The sequence below is a fragment of the Pleurodeles waltl genome, chromosome 4_2, assembly GCF_031143425.1.
Source record: "Pleurodeles waltl isolate 20211129_DDA chromosome 4_2, aPleWal1.hap1.20221129, whole genome shotgun sequence".
Taxonomy (NCBI): Eukaryota; Metazoa; Chordata; class Amphibia; order Caudata; family Salamandridae; genus Pleurodeles; species Pleurodeles waltl.
Window position 1 is genome coordinate 196,417,996 of NC_090443.1, and position 19,216 is coordinate 196,437,211.

The 19,216-nt window shown below is 46.8% G+C and overlaps 1 protein-coding gene across 1 annotated transcript in view; it reads right to left on the minus strand.

The window, feature by feature from the left end:
- LOC138292459 (myomegalin-like) overlaps positions 1 to 19,216 on the minus strand; it is a 1,643,599-nt gene that overhangs the window by 1,388,873 nt on the left and 235,510 nt on the right. Inside the window, exon 8 of the mRNA XM_069231077.1 lies at positions 3,033 to 3,221. Within this exon, the coding sequence (XP_069087178.1) occupies positions 3,033 to 3,221 (189 nt within the window). The remainder of the gene's footprint in view (positions 1 to 3,032; positions 3,222 to 19,216) is intronic.

Below are 19,216 nucleotides of genomic sequence, written 5' to 3' on the forward strand. Positions count from 1 at the left end.
TGGTTTCTGATAAAATAAAAGCCTCTTGAACTTACCAACTGGTCTCTGTGTGTTTGTTACGAAAAAGACGTTTCAGCGCTCTATAGAAAGTATACATTTTGCTGCTGGAGGGCTCAATCCACACTTAAATGGCATTTTTCATAATTTGCAGTAATTTTGTGACACTTCATGGGGCGACATAAGTTTTTACTTCCTGGGTCTTCTTAAAATATACATGAGTCACTGTACCGCAAGTAACCTTCCTCAGCTCCTAATGAGCTAATGAATTTACATCCAAATGTAAACATTCCAATGTTGCTGAAGATCTTGGAAAAAACAGCATACATGCAGTAACAGGCATTTCTGGCAGAACATAACATCTTTCGAAACTGTTAGTCAGGGTTCTGATCTTGCAGATGAGCTAAGACAACTTGCAGGATGTCCAACTTGCAATTTTGGATATTCTGGATAAGGGAGATGCTGTTACAGTGATATCACTAGATCTATCTAATGCTTTTGACAACCTTGACCACCCTTTTCTTTTGCCAAGAACTGGAGAGGTGGTGGGGCAGTCACACTTTAACTATGTGACTTAGTTATTTTTTCAGTGCCTTAAGAGTGAAATTTGCAGGAATCTTGTGTTACAATGGCAGACCATTTTTCTCCATCATGTAAAATTAGGTTTGGGGTGCTCTAAGGTTCCAGTCCTTTTTTAATATACATGTAAAACTGTTCAGAACAAAACTATCAACATATCAAACAGACGTTCCAAAAGATTCAGACATGGATGAACAACAGCTGATTAAGTCTGAGCCAGTGTAATTGTGAGGCAGAGCTAAGAGCTTTCAAAACAGAAATACAAGATCCAGTGGACAATTTAAACACTTGGAGTGTACTTTAGCTCCTTGTGGAACCTCACTAAGTATTTTAAACTCTATCTACCCACTATTATTTTAAACTGCTAAAAACATGTTCTGCCTTTCTTTTCAGAGTCCAATAGGGTTACCACTCCTAGAGCAATCAGAGAGGCAAAAAAGTGCTATGGTGATGGTCTATTCACAAAAAAATAAATTAGGTTACTAGGAGATAGAGGTTTTAAAGCTAATCCATGAGGCTAGTCATGGTACATGTTACCTGAAAACTATACACCTCTTTGCCATTTGTACTTCAAGGAAAAACTGTTAAAAGCTACTCTTAAGAGATCACAGGCTGGCGGATGCTCTTTTGCTGCACAAGCTGTGCTCTGTAGAAGTGTATTCCTGTTGACATGTAGGGTTTAAACTCCTTATCTTTCCTAGTGTTCAGATCTTGAATGTCCTCTGCAGATTTGTACAACACTTGATAAGTACTGAGTGATGAAGATGTATGTGTGTTGTGACTCACCCTTTAGGCTTATACTATATACCACTTAATCCACTTGACACTACATAATATCTGTAATCCACTTGCCCATTATGAATTTTGCGAATTATTTCACTTCCTCTTTAGCACATGGGGCACCAACCTCCTTCTAGCCCCTTTTAACTCTCATTATGAGTTATTGGGACAGTTTTTCAGATACACCGTACAGAGTGCAGGTAATTCGAATATTTTGCCCAGCTACATGCCATGTCCCCAGAGTAAGCCTGTAAGTAAGCTACATTTAATGTACAATTTACTGAGCTATTTTTCTTGTTTCTCTCACATTTCTATGTTGAAATATAATGAAGAACTGTTATCACTTGTTCCACAATATCTGCTTTTAATATTTGCATACACTATGGGGGTCATTCTGAGCTTGGCGGGCGGCAGGAACCTTGCCTTTTTCTCCCCACCAACACACACAATCTGTAATGGCAGTGTGCATGTGTTTGGTGAGGGGTCCCTTAGGGTGGCACAACACATGCTGCAGCCCTTAGGGACCCTCCCTGGCCACAAGGCGCCCTTGGTACCACTGGTACCCTTTACAAGGGACTTATCGGTGTGCCAGAGGTGTGCCAATTATGGAAACAATGGTACAGTTTTAGGGAAAGAGCACTGGTGCTGGGGCCTAGTTAGCAGGATGCCAGCACACACTCAAGTCAGCATCAATATCATGCAAAAAGTGGGGGTAATGCAATAAGGGCCAATTTCCTACATGTTCAGTCAGTCAGAAAGTGGAGGAGCAATAAATATGCCTTTAAATATTGTTTTTGTCACGTTTACTCTGTGTTCAAAGACAGAGGTCAAAACTCAGTTTGTCTTAAAATTTATTTTCCATCGCACTGCAGAGTTCCAGGATTTTGTCAGGTTTTCCAAACACACAACATTTAAATAGCTAAGTCAACTGTTGAAACATTTCCGAAGTATATTTCAGTAGTTGTGAAAGCCCATTGTGTGTACTTCTGTGTGTTGAATGTTTTTTTAATAGGATGAAAACAAATTAGAACACTTTACCTGGTTATGTGCAAAGAATAAATATGTTTTCTGAAATCCGATTTTCACAAATTGTTAATACCTTATATAGTTTTATCAGTAAATCTGCAAGTTAGTGGGAAGGGTTTTGCACATTTTTTGGAAATGTTCTGTTTGTAAATGACAGTATGCAACCATATCATGCTTTAGTAATAGATGTATTAAAAGTGAGTGTTTAAAGATAAACAAACACACTCCTGCCCTGATGGCAACGCTATTAGTAAACTAAGAGGCAAGTAATGGATCATGTGTTCCCTATATGTGGGCTAGATTATTTGTATACATGGAGGAAACGTTTAGTCTATTTAATCAAATAAAGACGTTTTTTGTACAGCAGAAATGCTAAGCTCACATATTTGAAGGTACCCTTGTATGTAACAATAAAGAAAAAGGAGACTCTGTAAACTAAAATCTTTGACTAGGATCACACAATGTGAGACCAGTTTACAGATCACGTACAGTTATGGTCGAGTTGATTATCCAAGTTACACGAACTGCAGGTCTAGTCACATTTTTATGATTTTTCAAGGCCTGCAAATAGTAGATGGGAATTGACAAAAAGTGATATTTTTCAGTGTAGACTGGCACATGGAATCGTAAAAAGAAGGGCATATTCTCACCGTGATAATCTCTTCTTTTTGCTCCAGAAGGGCACAGAGGCGGTCCAATTCGTCTGTCTGGCTCAGCGAAGGCACACCATTCTCTTCTACAAAGTCTTCCAATCCTGAGTGTTTTAGGCAAAACTTATCACACTGACTGTACTTAAAGCACCCATCTTTTAAAGCTGGAACCTTGCTTTCTGATGCAACCTGCTTAAAAAAAAACAATGCAGAGGCGACTATCAGCTCATGAATATTACTGTATATTGTGTCAAGTACATTCATTTATAGATAGCAGTACAAAAACTGAGAAATATATATTTACTTTAAACCATGTGAGACACAATACTCTGATGATCATTAAGGAAAATCTTCTTAACAGTTGTGATTATTCACAGGGTTAAAAGCTTCTTTTGAGTAGTTTTACTGTGCCGCAAAGAGGTCTTTGAGCTTTGTGATGGCACCTCTGTGAACCAGTCAGTGAACCATTATAAGCTACATGATTATTTGTATTATTTCACCTACATCAAAAAGTCTTTAAAACCAGAATAGAAATGTTACTATATTGCATAGTTCCTGGATACACAACACAGGTACTCCTGACAAATTGGGCCTTTCACTCTGCTGTTTTTAAGACAATGCTATAAACAAGCCAAACAGTATTCGGAGGGCTTACAGAAAGTGTTTATTAAATTAATTGGTTGCTTTTTATGTTTGTATTAAAGCTTGCTTTAATTTAAAGCTTTTAAGTCCTAGGAAAGAAAATGTTACTTACCTAGTAAGCATCTGTTCGTGGTATGTAGTGCTGTAGAGTCTGCCCTCTAGTGTTGGGCCTGGATCCATGCAATTTGTTTTTCTCCAAAGAAAGTCTTTCAAGTCACGAGGTACCTTAATTCCTCCTCCTCTTGTTAATGCGCATGATCATCAACTCCATTGTTAGATTGTTTTCTAGCACAGGGGCTACAGGGGGTGGGTAGGAGAGGATGGTATGTGAGAGAGATGTCCATGCAAAGAGAGAGCAAACTGAAATAGAAAGGCAACTGCAACAGCCAGAGGCATACCATGAGGACGGTGGGAGCATCTGAATGTGCAGCACTACATGCTGCAAACAAATGCTTACTGGGTAAGTAACATCTTCCAAGCGAGGCTAGTGTGATTGTAGATACAAATGCTGTGCACAGACGGTAAAGCAGTCTTTCCAGAGAAGCAGTGGCTAGCCTGTGAAAGTTGCAGTGGCTTGAAAAAGTGTACGTAGAACTGCCTGGCCCACACTGGCTTGGTACCGGGCTAGCACATCTACACAATAAGGCTTTGTAAAGGTATGTATTGTGGATCATGTCGTTTCTTTACAGAGGTCAGCTATAGGAATGTTCCCAAGGAGGGCCACATAGGCTCCTTTTCTCGAGTGGAGTGGGCTCTAGGAGGAATGGTCAAGGTCCTTTTGGGTTTAGCATAGCATGTCTAGATGAATTTAACAATACGCCTTGCAATGACTGATTTGGCCTGATTTAGACAAGTTTTTCCCTTTATGGGGTTTGGAGAAAACAACAAAAAGCTGTTGTGTTTTCCTATGGAATTGAGTTATGTCAATATAATACATGGAGGCCTGTTTAACATTTAATGGCCAGAATTTTGAAGAGGAAACATGCTGCCTATTCTGAAGGTATGCAGCTACAGTTGCTAGGTATAGTCATATGGATGTGAAAGCTAAACCACAAATTTGTAAGTGAAGCAGGTAACAGACAATTTCTTGTACTTTGACTGCTAAGATGTCAATATGTTTGGAACAACAATAATGGACAAATCTCTTCCACTTGGCAATGTAACAGGCATGCGTGGTAGGCCTGTGAGCCTCCTTAAAAAGGTTCATACGCTCGGGTGGAAGTTAAGGTATCCAAATTCTAGGACTTCAGGAGCCAGAACACAAGACTGAGAGACCTGTGGTCTGGTTGCCTGATTTCTCTATCGTTCTGGATGAGAAGGTCCAGGTTGTTCGTGAGTCTCTCGAAGGGGAACCACTGAGAGTTTGAGGAGTGTGGTCAACCATGGTTGTTGTGCCCATTTAGGAGCCACCAGGATGAGGGTGAGAGATGTCTGTTAAAGCCTCCATACTACAAACAGGAGTGGGAGAGGAAGAAAAAGGTAAGCAAACACCCCTGACCAACTCATCCAAAGTGCATTGCCACTGGACTGTGGTATGGGAACCTGGAGGCGAATTTCGGGCACTTGGTATTTTCTGCTGTGGCGGAGAGATATATCTCTGGTAGTCCCCAAGCATTCTGCTAACAGATGGATCTTGTGTCTGAGGACCCAACTCCAGATGCTCTGGGCTAAGTGAGAAAACTGAGGGGATCTGATGCCTCCTTGCTTCTGAAGATATTACATGGCTGTCATGCTGTCGATTTTGATGAGGGCTACCTTGCCAATTAGGTGGGGAAGGAAGGCTTTTAACAAAAGGTGAATAGCTAGTAGTTCCAGGTAATTTATGTGGAGACCCCGGTGACTGAGTTACCACTGGCCTTGGACGGTCAGGTGCTGTGAAAACGCTCCACATCCCCTAAGGCAGGCGTCTGTTGTAATGGTCCTCTGCAGAACTCGGTCAAGCAGAAGACAGTCCCTACAACAGGTTGTTGGTGTTCCACCTATGAGGAGCGCAACAAATTTGATGTCCGGTCAACACTAGATCGTCCCACTGACCCTCTGCGTGAGACCATTAGTGTGATAAGCACTCCTGCAATAGACGCATGTGTAACCTGGCATGGGCTACTATGGCGATGGAGGCCATCATGCCTAGGAGGTGCATATTTATCCTGATTGTGACATGTTAAACTGGTTGAAAAAGAGGGATGAGTGTCTGAAAAGACTGTATTAAAGCAGAATTTCGTTAGGCCATGCCTACCTCCAAGTTGAAAATTGCCCCCAGAGAGGGTTAGATCTGGAGGTGGTATTGTGAGGCGCTGACAGTGAAACCCAGATCCTGAAGTAGGCTGATGGTGGCCTCAGTGTGTTTGTGCTATTTCTGACAAGTAGCACTCTTGATGTGCTATGCGTCCAAGTAGGGGAAAACGTGGATGCCTTTTCTATGCAGGTGAGTGGCCACCATTGCGAGGCACTTAGTGAAAACCCTGTGTGCAGTAGTGACTCAAAAGGGGAGCACCATTAATTGGTAATGCCATCAGCGGACTGCAAATCTGAGGTTCTGGCAATGTGCCGGACAGATTGGAATGTGGAAATAGGCATCCTCGAGGTCAAGGGCAGCCATGAAGTCACCTTATGTAGTAGCAGGATGACATTCTGAACAGTAACCATGTGAAAGAGCTCTGAAATAATGCATTCGCTTAGGGGCCTGAGTTCCGAAATTGGTCTGAGGGACTCATCCTTTTTGTGGGTCAGGAAGTATACTAAGTAAACTCCTATGCCCTGTTGATAAAGAAAGGGTTCTATGGCTCCTTTGCGGCAAAGCAATCGGACCTCTTCCCGGAGTATCCTTTTGTGTTGTGAGGAGAGTTTCTGCTTGTGAGATGGAATGTTGGGAGGTGTGGAAGTGTGACTCCAGACAATAACCATGCTGGATATTATCCAATACCCACTGGTCAGAGGTGATGTTCTGCCAAGCGGGAAAGAACATTTGGAGACAACCCATATGGTCAGTGGAAAGGAGAGGTAAGTCTGGGCTTAGTGGAGGTGGCAGCTCCTTAGTGGGGGCTACCTTTACCCCTGCCTATCAAGTTGTTCCATCTGTGGGATCCTTGAGTGTGGCTGTTGGTACGAGGTGGAGGTTTCAGGGGAGGTGATCCTTGAAGCTCCACTGTAAGGTGTGCGGCGAAAGAAGCAGAGGGAAGAAGAAGAAGGGTGGGGGTTTGAAGGACACCCATCACTTTAGCTCTTTCCGTGTCCTCCTTCATCTTTTCTAGCAACTGGCCAACCTGCAGTTTAAACGGATGTTGCCCATCGAGGGGCAGGTTGAGCAAATTTAGCTGGAATGCCGGTTTGAAACCGGAGATACGGAGCTATGCATGCTTTCGTAAATGCACACTGGAGATGACCCCCACCCCCTTGCATCAGTGTCCGCAGCACCTAGTGCGCAGCAGATGATGTTAAAGAACTGCTTTGCCTCAGAGACTATCTCATAACCCCTTTTCCTGTGCTCCTCTGGAAAATGTTGGAGGAGTTCCTCCATTCCATCCTATAGAGTCAGGTGGAACCTGCCCCCAGATGTAGAGAGGGGTAGTTGGGGAAGCTTTATATTTTTTTGTCTACCATAGGTATAATGACTCTGGTACAGACGGGGTCATGAAAGACATCCGGGATGTGACGAAGTATGCCTGTAAGCAGAGGTACTGTGCAGAGTAGTGGGTGGAGAATGGGGTCTCAAAAAGGAAATCCTCCTCTACAGGCTTAGTATGGAGCTCCACCGTGTCAATAGGTTTATGGTAGGAGGTGGAATGGTCAGGAGGGAAAGGACAGGCAGGATACAGATTGGAAATTGTGTCAACTGTTGGATGTGCATCATAAGTGTCACAAGGATCCCTCTGAGGAGGAGTGTCAAAGTGTTCTCCCAGGTCTGCATGAGGTGACCCCTGTTGTGTACAGGGCATAGGGTTGCCTGGAGATGTGGGTGTGGAGGGTAAGTGTTGTGGAGCAGGAACAGATGGTGGCACAGGAATGACAAATGTATTGTAGCCTTTTTCATTTTCTTATGCTGCTTTGGAGGAGGTGGCATGTCCAAGGCTTCTTCGAAGGACAGTTGCTGTTTTGGATGGTCGAGCAGCAGATCCCGGAGGGCGGGTGAGTATTCAGCCTGAGTGGGAATGTATCATGAGAAGTTTCTGCCAGGTGTCAAAGCCTTCCTGACGTTTATGAAGAATCGGTTAGACTGTCCCCGATTTGTGAATGAACTTGCTGGTCTGCGCTGATGGTCTTGGCTCCAAAGCCGATTTCATCTTTGAAGTTGTCAGCTCCAAGGCAGAAAGGGACAGTGCTGAAGTAGTCGGTCTTAACTTCTTTGGCGCCGAGCTGGGGCTGGGAGTTATATCTGAAGATGTTGGCTGGTGCAGACCATGGCCCGAAGGCAGTGGTGGTCTGGCAGTTTGTCTCTGGTGTTCCAAAGGAGCTGAACAACCCTTTGGGAGAGGCTGTTCAGCATGGGACCAATGCCAAAGTGGGAGGGGTACTGTACTCAAAGCTGGCGGAATCCGGAGAAGCGCTGTTGTCAGGGGAGAAAGATGATCTGGAGAAAGTATGAAGGACATGCAAAGACATTTCATGGGCAAATGATGAGTGATGAAAGAAGGTAAGTGAAGCAATGGCATCAGTGGATTTGTGGGAGTAGGCTTAGTAAAACTCTGTGAAATGCTTTCTGTGCTCATAAAGTAGGTAAGCATCAGAACAGAGACATTTTGAGTACCCATAATAGGTAGGCAAATTTATGAGAAGCACATATATTATTTAAACTCAATGAGGCAGACATTCTTAGAGCTGGAGAGTTATCTTAACCAATTAAGACATGGTTTTATAACTCTAACTGAGTCCAATCTGTTGGCTTAAAAACTTATTCGGCGCTTCAGGACGTTCTCCAAGGGAAGCTATACATTCCTCATTGACCTATTTTGGGAGTAAAAGTGATAGATCGCTTGCTAAGGAAGCCGCTCAGGACTCAATGATCCAGCAAATTCTGGGGCGAATATCGCTTTGTCGCCTTCAAAGTGCTATAAAGTGTAGTGGCTCAAGGGTTTCATGACTGATTTAAAAAAAAAAAAAAACAGGACTACACTGATAATTTCCTGATGGGTCTCTGCCTCGAAAGGATAATGAAGATCCATCTATGCTAGTGCTGGACAATCTCATGTTGGAAAATGACAGCAGCGTTGTCACAACCCTAACTGTGCTGTACATAGGTTTGCATTTATGAAAAAGTAATTGGATAGCGCAAAGGTAGCCAGATGCTGAACACAGAGTGAGAGCATCATGCAGAGAGCACATGATCGTTTACAATAAGGCAGGTAAAAAGTAAGTTCCTAACATGCAGGGTGGACATCCTTCTTGAAGAGATGAGAAGAGGGAAGGATAATTTCTGAATCAATGTGGATGCTTTAGATCTGGGACAAATAGAAGGAGAAGGCCTGCCTCCTGCTGAGTTTTGACTTTGACAAATCTATTCTTTTGGACTTTCTAGAGGAGGTTGATGTATCAGACAAGGGTATGGCAAGAATAATTTTTCTACCTTCACTGGCGCTTGCACAAGGAGGGTATCTGACTTTTCACTTTCTAGTTTTTAGACATTTCTTGTGGGGTGATGCAAGGCTCCTTACATTATTCTACTCTAAATATTCAGCTTGTGGCTCCCAAGAAGTGAATGCACACATTTCACACCTGCGAGTATGCTGACAATATTCAGTGCCCCAAAACTGAGGTACAACCCAGATGAATCAAGTATACAATTTCACACTTGCATGTTACAGGTAAAATTGGAGGGGCAGCAACTGGCTGAGCCTGAAATCATCCAAGACAAAAGTGACAGGAGGATGACGGCAATCACGGACCTCAGACTTGTACTTTTCAAGTCAAGTCAAAAATAAACATTGTGTTTACAAATGTATTCAGAGTTCTTGCTGAGGAGTCAGGCCAAGATTGTCTGATCATCTGGCTTCCAAAATCAAGCGGTTTTAATGGAAGATCATCCATGCATGCTAGAAAATAATCTATCAGGCATTATCAACTACTCTTCGGATTGTCTGATGACTGAATTAAAAGGATACCTTGTACATAAGAAGCTTATCATATTAGAAGCTCTTGAAATTATAGCACAATGTTGCTGCTCAGCAAGTTGCCCTGAGGCACATACTCACACACTGGTCCCTCCCGCATTTTTAAATTGGTCTGCCAGTGACATACAAGGTCCTTCCCCCATCCATTTGGGTCAAGGGGTTGCATTTGTTTACATTACACCTGTGCATGGAGGAGCTGTATGGAGCATTTGTGACACATTTTGCTATAACCACACTGTCTTTTTTCTACATCCCAGTGGTTCTTAAGATGGGAGGGTACGGAGAGCCCCTGAAAGCAATGTGAAGTGCAATGCTCCTCCAAGACATTCCAGAGACCCTTGTGATGGGTCTGACTTTGGGGGAGGAGAGGAGACAGAGGGAACACTTGAAGCTAAGCAGATTACCCTGCCCTTTATGTGCTTCATTATTCATGGACGTTCTACACCCACAGGTTAAGGCCCTTACAAGGAGCTCCATGGGACACAATGGATAAAAAACACTCTCCTATATTTAAGACGTGACCTCTTCTACCCTTATTAGTATGACATGGCAGCCACAGACAGCATGTATGTTTATCTGGTCTCTTTAGGGGACTCTACTAGCCCGTCCTGTGGAAATAAAGAGGTTGGTATTCAACCAGATATATGTGACTCAGCAGCACTGAAACAGTAGGGACAATAACTGCAATGTAAACTGTTGAGACTTTGTGTTGCCAAATCTGAGGGGTGCTGTTTCAATTAAGATGCCATAAACTGTTTCCAGTTGCCATGTGTTTTGAGCATGCATTAACAAGAGGAGGGCTTATGATTGCAAAACACTATTGTGCACCCTTAATACACATGGGCCCTCATTCAGACCTTGGCGGGCGGCGGAGGCCACCCGCCAAAGTCCCGCCGTCAAAATACCGTACCGCGGTCGCAAGACCGCGGCGGGTATTTTGACTTTTCCCCTGGGCTGGCGGGCGGTCGCCAAAAGACCGCCCGCCAGCCCAGGGAAAAACTCCCTCCCCACGAGGATGCCGGCTCGTAATCGAGCCGGCGGAGTGGGAAGGTGCGACGGGTGCTGTTGCACCCGTCGCGTATTTCACTGTCTGCCAAGCAGACAGTGAAATACTTGTAGGGGCCCTCTTACGGGGGCCCCTGCAGTGCCCATGCCAGTGGCATGGGCACTGCAGGGGCCCCCAGGGGCCCCGCGACCCCCCCTACCGCCATCCGGTTCCCGGCGGGCGGACCGCCGGGAACTGGATGGCGGTAGGGGGGGTCGGAATCCCCTCGGCGGCGCAGCTAGCTGCGCCGCCTTGGAGGATTCAAAAGGGCGGCGGTACACTGGCGGGAGACCGCCAGTGTTGCCGGTCCGACCGCGGCTTTACCGCCGCGGTCAGAATGCCCTTGGGAGCACCGCCGGCTTGTCGGCGGTGCTCCCGCGGTCCTCCAACCCGGCGGTCATTGACCGCTAGGGTTGGAATGACCACCATAGTTTTTCCGGCTTTCAGTTACAACCGATTAGAACTGATAAAACACCACTAAGGAGAATAATTTTTTTTCAATAAGAACTGAAAAGGCTTTAGTGCCATCTGCTGTCAATACATTACATCTTAGCACTTACCTCCATGCACTTTATTGTGATGGATGCTCCCGCTACGTTTCACTTGGGCCAAGGTAAGCAATTAATAATGAATAAGCAATTGTGGCCATCTGTATGGTCCCTAAATCCTTCAGGGCCTGCTTCCATTTCCAATTTGGGAGCATAGTTCACCTCAGAGGGCGACAGATCACTTTGAAGTGTAGTGATCAGAAGTTTCACAGCTGGGCGCAGGGCAGTCCTCTCGAGTTGGGCAGAGGTCGCTGGTCCCGTTGCTGGTCTTTTGCAGGTTCTTTGAAACAGGAGACAGGCTGGTAGGGCTGGGGCCAAAGCAGTTGCCGTCTTCCTTCTTCTCTGCTGGGGGTTTCAGCTTAGCAGTCCTTCTTCTTCTTCTTAGTTCACCAGGAATCTGGTGAGCTGGGTTCAGGGAGGCTCTTAATTCCTAGATTTAGGGGCATTTTAGGGGTCGGAGGGCAGTAGCCAATGGCTACTGTGCCTGAGGGTGGCTACGCCCTCCTTGTGCCCACTCCCTTTGGGGAGGGGGGCACATTCCTATCCCTATTGGTCCCTGTCCTCCAAACCAAGAAGTAGGATTCTGCAGGGAAGGGGTCACCTCAGCTCTGGACACCTCAGGTGTGGTCCTGGCTGAGGTGGTCACTTCTCCCTGTTTTCTCCGATTTTCCCGCCAGACTTGCTGGCAAAAGTGGGGCTTGGTCTGGGGGGCGGCCATCTCCACTCGCTGGAGTGCGCTGGGGCACTGTAACCTGAGACTTGAGCCTTTGAGGCTCACTGCCAGGTGTTACAGTTCCTGTAGAGGGGAGGTGTGAAGCACCTCCACCCAGGACAGGCTTGGTTTCTGGCCACAGAGTGCACAAAGGCACTCACCCCCATGTGGGCAGAAACTTGTCTGAAAGTGGCAGGCTGGCACAGTGTGGTCAGTCCTACACTAGCAGTTTGCCTAACATACAGGGAGCATCTCTTAGATGCCCTCTGTGTGCATTTTTCAATAAATCCCACACTGACATCAGTGTGGGTTTATTGTGCTGAGAAGTTTGATATCAAACTTCCCAGTATTCAGTGAGGCCATTATGGAGCTGTGCAGTTCGTAATGACAAACTCCCAGACTATATACTCAGTACGGCTACGCTGCACTTACAATGACTGAGAACAGACTTAGACACTGTAGGGGGATATTGCTCATGCAGCTATGCCCTCACCTGTGGTATAGTGCACCCTGCCGTAGGGCTGAAAGGTCTGCTTGAGGGGTGACTTACCTATGCCACAGGCAGTGGTTTGTGGGCATGGCACCCTGAGAGGGGTGCCAAGTCGACTTTGTCTTTTTCTCCCCACCAGTACACACAAGCAGCAAGGCAGTGTGCATGTGCTGAGTGAGGGGTCCCCTAGGGTGGCATAACACATGCTGCAGCCCTTAGACGCCTTCCGTGGCCACAGGGCCCTTGGTACCATGGGCACCTTTTACAAGGGACTTAACTGTGTGCAAGGGCTGTGCCAATAGTGGAAACAAAGGTACAGTTTTAGGGAAAGAACACTGGTGCTGGGGCCTGGTTAGCAGGGTCCCAGCAAAATTTCAATCAAAGTTGGCATCAACACTAGACAAAAAGTGGGGGGGGGTAACCATGCCAACAGTGGCACTTTCCTACAATCTTCAATCCCTACTGCCCCAAATTCACAATGAAACGTTAAACTTCTGATGCTGAAACAAGGCTGTACTCCTGGTAATATCCCTCGTACAAATCACTGTGACCGAACTTAAAGGAAACATACTGAGCTATGATCATTTGCTATCCACAGACACAAAATGCACTAAAACAGTGAACATTTCACATAACAATGAAGTTCGCACACTTGTCTGGCAGGACATTATTCTAATAAATTAAAGGCCCACATGCTTAATGTTACTTGTGCTGGTTTTCAAAGGAACACAAAATACCATGGGAACAGCCCAACAATTTAAAATTAACTTAAATCACAGAGTGAAATTTACAGGGAGAAAATTCAAATTCAAATCATGCTGCAGGCCATGAGGTTTTTGTTTTTTTACATCCTCATCAGCTACTTCACACAATAGCTAGGACTGGTGTCACTGAAGGCATATTAATTCTTCTGCTCTATGACCAGATAGAGAAGGTAGCAATCCAAATCATACAGTAATAATACATTTATTAGCTTAGTCCTTAGTGGTATCTAAAGAAAAACACAAAGCACCCCACAATATGTAGCTCATGTTCCAATGATAACATTTTAATTCAGTCAATCTTTGCCATTTGCTTGAAGAATGGAGTAGTAGGAAGGTGTGTTAAATGTCCACTATTAATTATCCTTTTATCTGCTGAAATCAAATTGTAATGAGGTACAAAGATATTTCCTTCCATGCACATCCTTAAGAAAGAGTGGAAAAAGATTAATGGAAACAGGCATTTGAGTGCTAAAGTACAAGTTACTTACCTTCGGTAACAATATATCTGGTAGAGATATATTCCAGTTGCAGATTCCTTACCTTAGAATGTCCCCCAGGCGTCAGACTGGATCCAGAGATTTTTCTTCCCGCAATTCCCCTGCACGCCATGAGGTGGCGGCGGCGTGGTCACCGTGATGCCATCAAAGTCGTATATAGGCATCACTCCGACACCCTGACATCTGTTTCTTTTCACAACTTTCCACGTCAGTTAGCGCAGGGCCATGAAGAACATTGAGAATGATGTGCCAAAACTAGGACCCTTAAAGGGAAGTTCCTGTCCCTAGAAATCAGTTCGCAGTGCGGGAAGGATGGGCATGTCGGTAAGGAATCTGCAACTAGAATATGTCTCTCCCAGACATATTGTTACTGAAGGAAAATAACTTGTACATCTGATAGAGACTTCTAGTTGCAGATTTCTTACCTTAGAATAGATACCTAAACAATACCATTCCAGTGGTGGACTGCGAACTAAGATCACACCAAGAAGTTCTGCAGAACCGAACTGCCAAAGTAGCCTTCTCTGCAGACCTGACTGTCCAGGCAGTAATGCTTGGTGAACATATGCAAAGATGCCCATGTTGCCACTTGACAGATATCCAGGACTGGAACTCCATGTGCTAACCTTGTAGTAGCAGCAGTTGCTCTGGTAGAATGAGTGTGCAAACCCTCAGGGGGTTGTTTTTTTGCCAAAGCATAAAACATTTTAATGCAGAGGACTACCCATCGAGAGATGGTTCTCGTCTGCACCGCCCTTCCTTTCTTCGCACTCATATAACCCACAAAGAGTTGATCGTCCACCCGGAAATCTTTGTTACACTTTAGGTAGAATGCCAACGCTCTTTTTGGATCCAGGCGGTGGAGTCTCTCCTCCTCACGAGAGGGATGTGGGGGTGCGTGAAAAGTAGGCAAGGTGATTGACTGGCCTACATGAAAAGGTGTCACCAATTTGGGAAAGAAACTATAGTACGAAGCACCACCTTGTAAGGATGTACTGCTGGGAATGCTTCGAAGAGAGAGCCTGGAGCTCACTCACTCTGTGAGCAGAGGTGATGGCAATCAAGAAAGCACTTTTAGGGCTCAAGAGCCAGAGATGACAGTTGTGGAGCAGCTTGAAAGGAACATGCATGAGGTATGTGAGGACCAAGTTCAAATCCCACTGGGGCAATAATGAACTGGATGGGAGGAAACATATGTGTGAGCCCCTTGAGAAACCGCCCAACAATAGGAAATTTGAACAGAGAAGGATGGTCTGGTAGCCCTGAAAAAGGCACAGATGGCAGACAAATAGCCCTTGAGGGCGCCCAGAGCAGAACCCTGCTGGGCAGGAGAGAGAATAAAGAGGAGAACCTCTGAGAGAGGTGAAGAGAGGGGATCAACACACATGTTGCTATAACATGCCACAAATTAGTTTCAACAACAGGCGTATACCGTTTTGGTGGAGGGACGCCTGGCTAACATCACAGACTTCGGCCGAAAGGTCGAAAGTCGTCAACTGCCGCTGCTCAATCTCCACGCAAGGATGTGGAGAATGGATAGGTTCGGGTGAATGATCGTCCCCTGCTGTTGCAACAGAAGATTTAACTGAAGGGGCAGTCTGATCGGAGAATTGATGGCCATGCTCAGTAGCTCGAGATACCAGACTCTTCAGGCCCAGTCTAGAGCCACTAGGATTACTTGGGCCTGGTCGTGCCTGATCTTCTTCAGGACTCTAGGCAGACGTGGTATTGGCGGAAAGGCATACAGGAGGTCTGAGCTCCACTAGTGACGAAAAGCATTGCCGAACGAGTGCTGCCTTGGAAATTCAAACATGCAAAAAAGCTGACAATGCACTTTCTTTGCGGAGGCGAACAGATCTAACCAAGGCTCGCCCCACTGCTGAAAGAGACCTTGTGCCACTTCCAGATGGATACGCCATTCGTGATCGACTATGCATTGACAGCTGAGTTTGTCTGCTCTGACGTTCAGAAAGCCCAATAGATGTTGAACCACCAGTGAAATGCCCTGGCATTCCAGCCGTGCCCAGAAGCAAAGAACCTCTAGACAAAGGGTCTACAACCCCACTCCACCCTGCTTGTTGCAGTACCACACGGCGGTGATTTTGTCAGTGAACAGCTGCACCACTTTCCCTTTGAGAGAGGGAAGAAATGCTTTCAATGCAAGTTGGACCGCCCGGAGCTCCAAAAGGTTGAAGTGGAGCCTGTACTACGCCAGAGACCAGAGGCCTCTGATCTTTGCCTCTCCCATGTGACCGCCCCATCCCAGGAGTGACGCATCTGCCACTACTGTGAGATCTGGATGGGTAAGGGAGAGGGATCGGCAGTCGACCTAATTTTGATTTGACAACCACCACTGCAAGTCTTTCGCAGTTCCCTCCGAGATCTAGACCATTTCAGAGAGATTCCCCTGATTCTGCCCCACTGGAACTTCAGGTCCCACTGCAGAGCCTGCATATGCCATCTGGCATGTTGGACCAGCAGAAGGCCATGAGACCCAGCAACCTCAGAGTCATTCTCACCAAAATCCGGGATAGAAGCTGAAACATCGGTATCATAGCCAGAATATCCTGGACTCGCTTTTCAGGAGGATAAGCCCAAAACTGCACTGTGTCCAGAACAGCTCAGATGAAAAGGAGCATCTGAGAGGGAGTCAGGGGTGACTTTGGCACGTTTATAGTGAACCCCAGCGAATGCAGGAGGTTTGCCATAGTCTGGAGGCGGGAGACGACTTTCTGGGGCGTGTCCGCCTTAAACAGCCAGTCATCAAGGTAGAGGAAGACTGAAACCCCTAACTTTCGCACATGAGCTGCAACCACTACCATCACTTTTGTGAACAACCGAGGGGTGCTGGTAAAGCCAAAGGGGAGCACGATGAACTGAAAGTGTTTGTGACCTACCTCGAATCACAAATAAGGCCCGTGGGCTGGCAGGACGGGAATGTGAAAATATGGGTCCTGCAAGTCCAATGCTACCATCCAATCTCCAAGGTCCAGGGCAGAAAGGACCTGAGCTAGGGTTAGCATTTTGAACTTCTCCTTGTTGAGGAAGTTTTTGAGGGGCTGGAGATCTAGGATAGGGCGCAGGCTCTTGTCCTTTCTGGACACCAGAAAGTAGCGGGAATAACAACCACAACCTACTTCAGGCGCAGGGGCCCTCTCTATGGCTCCGCTGGCCAAGAGAGCCGTGACCTCCTTGCGGAGAAGTGTCAAATGATCCTCCGATAGATGATCGTATGATGGTGGCATGGCCGGAGTAGAAGTCTCGAAGGGGAGGGAGTAGCCCCTTAGGACAAATTGTAACACCCACCTCTCGGTGGTAATGGATTCCCAGTGGGGCAGGTGATGGCGGATCCAGCGGCCAACTGGTTCCGGATGTTCTGACGGACTAGTAAGGCTGGGAGGCAGAGGCGGGGGTGGAGGAGGTGGACCGCTGGCTCCCTGATCCACGAGCTAGTAAGATCCCGCGTCTGCACAGATGTTGTCCAGCATGTGCGAGTCAGTGGCTGGGTGGAAAGGAACATGGTTGGGTGCCATTCCATAGTCAAGAAAGGAGCAAAAAGCAGACTGTGGGGGGCGAAGAGCAGCTCCGAGGCCAAAGGACCAAGCCATAGTCTGGGAATTCTTAAAGCGCTCGAGCGCTGAGTTTGCTTTTTCTCTGAAGAGAAGGGTGCCATCAAAGGGCACATTCATCAACGATTGCTGGACATCCCCTGAAAAGCCAGACGTCCTTAACCAGGAGTGGCGCCTCAATGCCACTGTTGATGCAACCAATCTGCCCAGTGAGTCGGTCGTATACAATCCACAACGTATCATGAACTTTGCTCCATCTCTCCTGTCTAACAGCTTGGGAGAGAACGGTCCGGGCCTCCTCCGGGATTCGATGCAGCACTTTGCGACCACATCCCAGAGAGTATGGGAGTATTGGCCCAAAAGGCATGCAGTGTTCATGGATCGCAGCGCTAGACTGGCAGAAGAAAACATTTTCTTTCCAAAGTTATCTAGTCTTTTTGATTTCCTGTCAGGGGGAGCGGTAGGGAATGAGCCACAGGATGACAGCCTGGATGACAAGGCTCTCAGGCATAGCGTGTTGGGTCAGAAATTTTGGGTCAGTTGGTGCAGGCAAATGGTGGAGGGCAACCGTCCTATTCACAGGAAGCCCTGTGCTGGGTTTGGACCAGGTACCCAGAAGGACTTCCATAAAGGCTTCAGTGAAGGAAAGGAGGGGTTTCGAATTGGAGGCCCCAGGCTGACGCATCTCAGTCAGGTTAGTCCTGACCTCCACAGAAGGAAGCTCGAGGTTCAAAACCTCAGTAGCCCTTCTCACACCATAGAGTATGACCCGCCCTCTTCCACAGCCATGGTAGGGGAGAAAGCATGCCAACATCAGGGGAGGTGCCTAACCTTCTGGCGTCGCCCAAAATCTTAACCCAGTCCATAACAGGGTCAAGCTGGTATTCTAAAGGTACCAGCGACCCCTCTACACTATCCCCATATCCATAGCAATAGGGGTTAGGATCCTCCCTGGACCCTGGAGAGCCCATGGAAACCGGAATTGGCGTCGACCAATGCCGTTCCAGCTTCAGGTCGTTGGGGATCGGTATATGATTAACGTCGATTGTGGGTCCAACTGACGTCGGGAGCATCAACGTCTGTCCCGGTGCAGGTCGCGTTGGCATGACCACGCTGGGACGGGTCTAAGAACGGATCCGGAGGTCTCCTCTATAGGTGGGCCGAAGCCGATGACTTGGAACCCGAAGAGGCCCTCAACGACATCCCTGGGCCCGAAGGCGAAGAGGGTTGGTCAGTCTCCCCAAAGATGAGGCGCATGGCTTCATAAAACTCTTTAAGTTGGGCAGAGGTGGTACTGGCTCCTGGAAAGTCCTGGAGGCGCTAAGCCGACCCAGACAGAGGCTCCGAAGACGGAGGCCTAGAGGGTCAATGCTTTTCCTGCTTCGCGTCGTCTGAGAGACGAGGCGAAGGCAAAGAACGTTTGGTCTTCTTCGTCTTCTTCTTGTGACCCGACCATCCAGATGACTTGGACAAGGAAGAGTAGTGATGACTCTACGACCGGTCTCCTGACCTGCCTCTCGAACGAGACTGGCAGCAACGCGGAGTCGGGCCACCATGAGCTTCAGGGACTGCTCCCTCAAAGCTTTTGGGTTCATGGCCCGACACTCGGAACACGACTTTGGGTCGTGGTCACGCTCCAGACACCAGAGGCAGACGAGGTGCGGATCTGTCACCGACATCATTCGGTGACAGGAGTCGCAGGGCTTGAATCTGGTCTTTCGGGACATTCCTCGACACATCCAAAACTCGTCAAAAACAAATCGACAAAAATGTCACAGTTAGTTCAAAAATGACTAGGGGGTAGCTCTTCTCC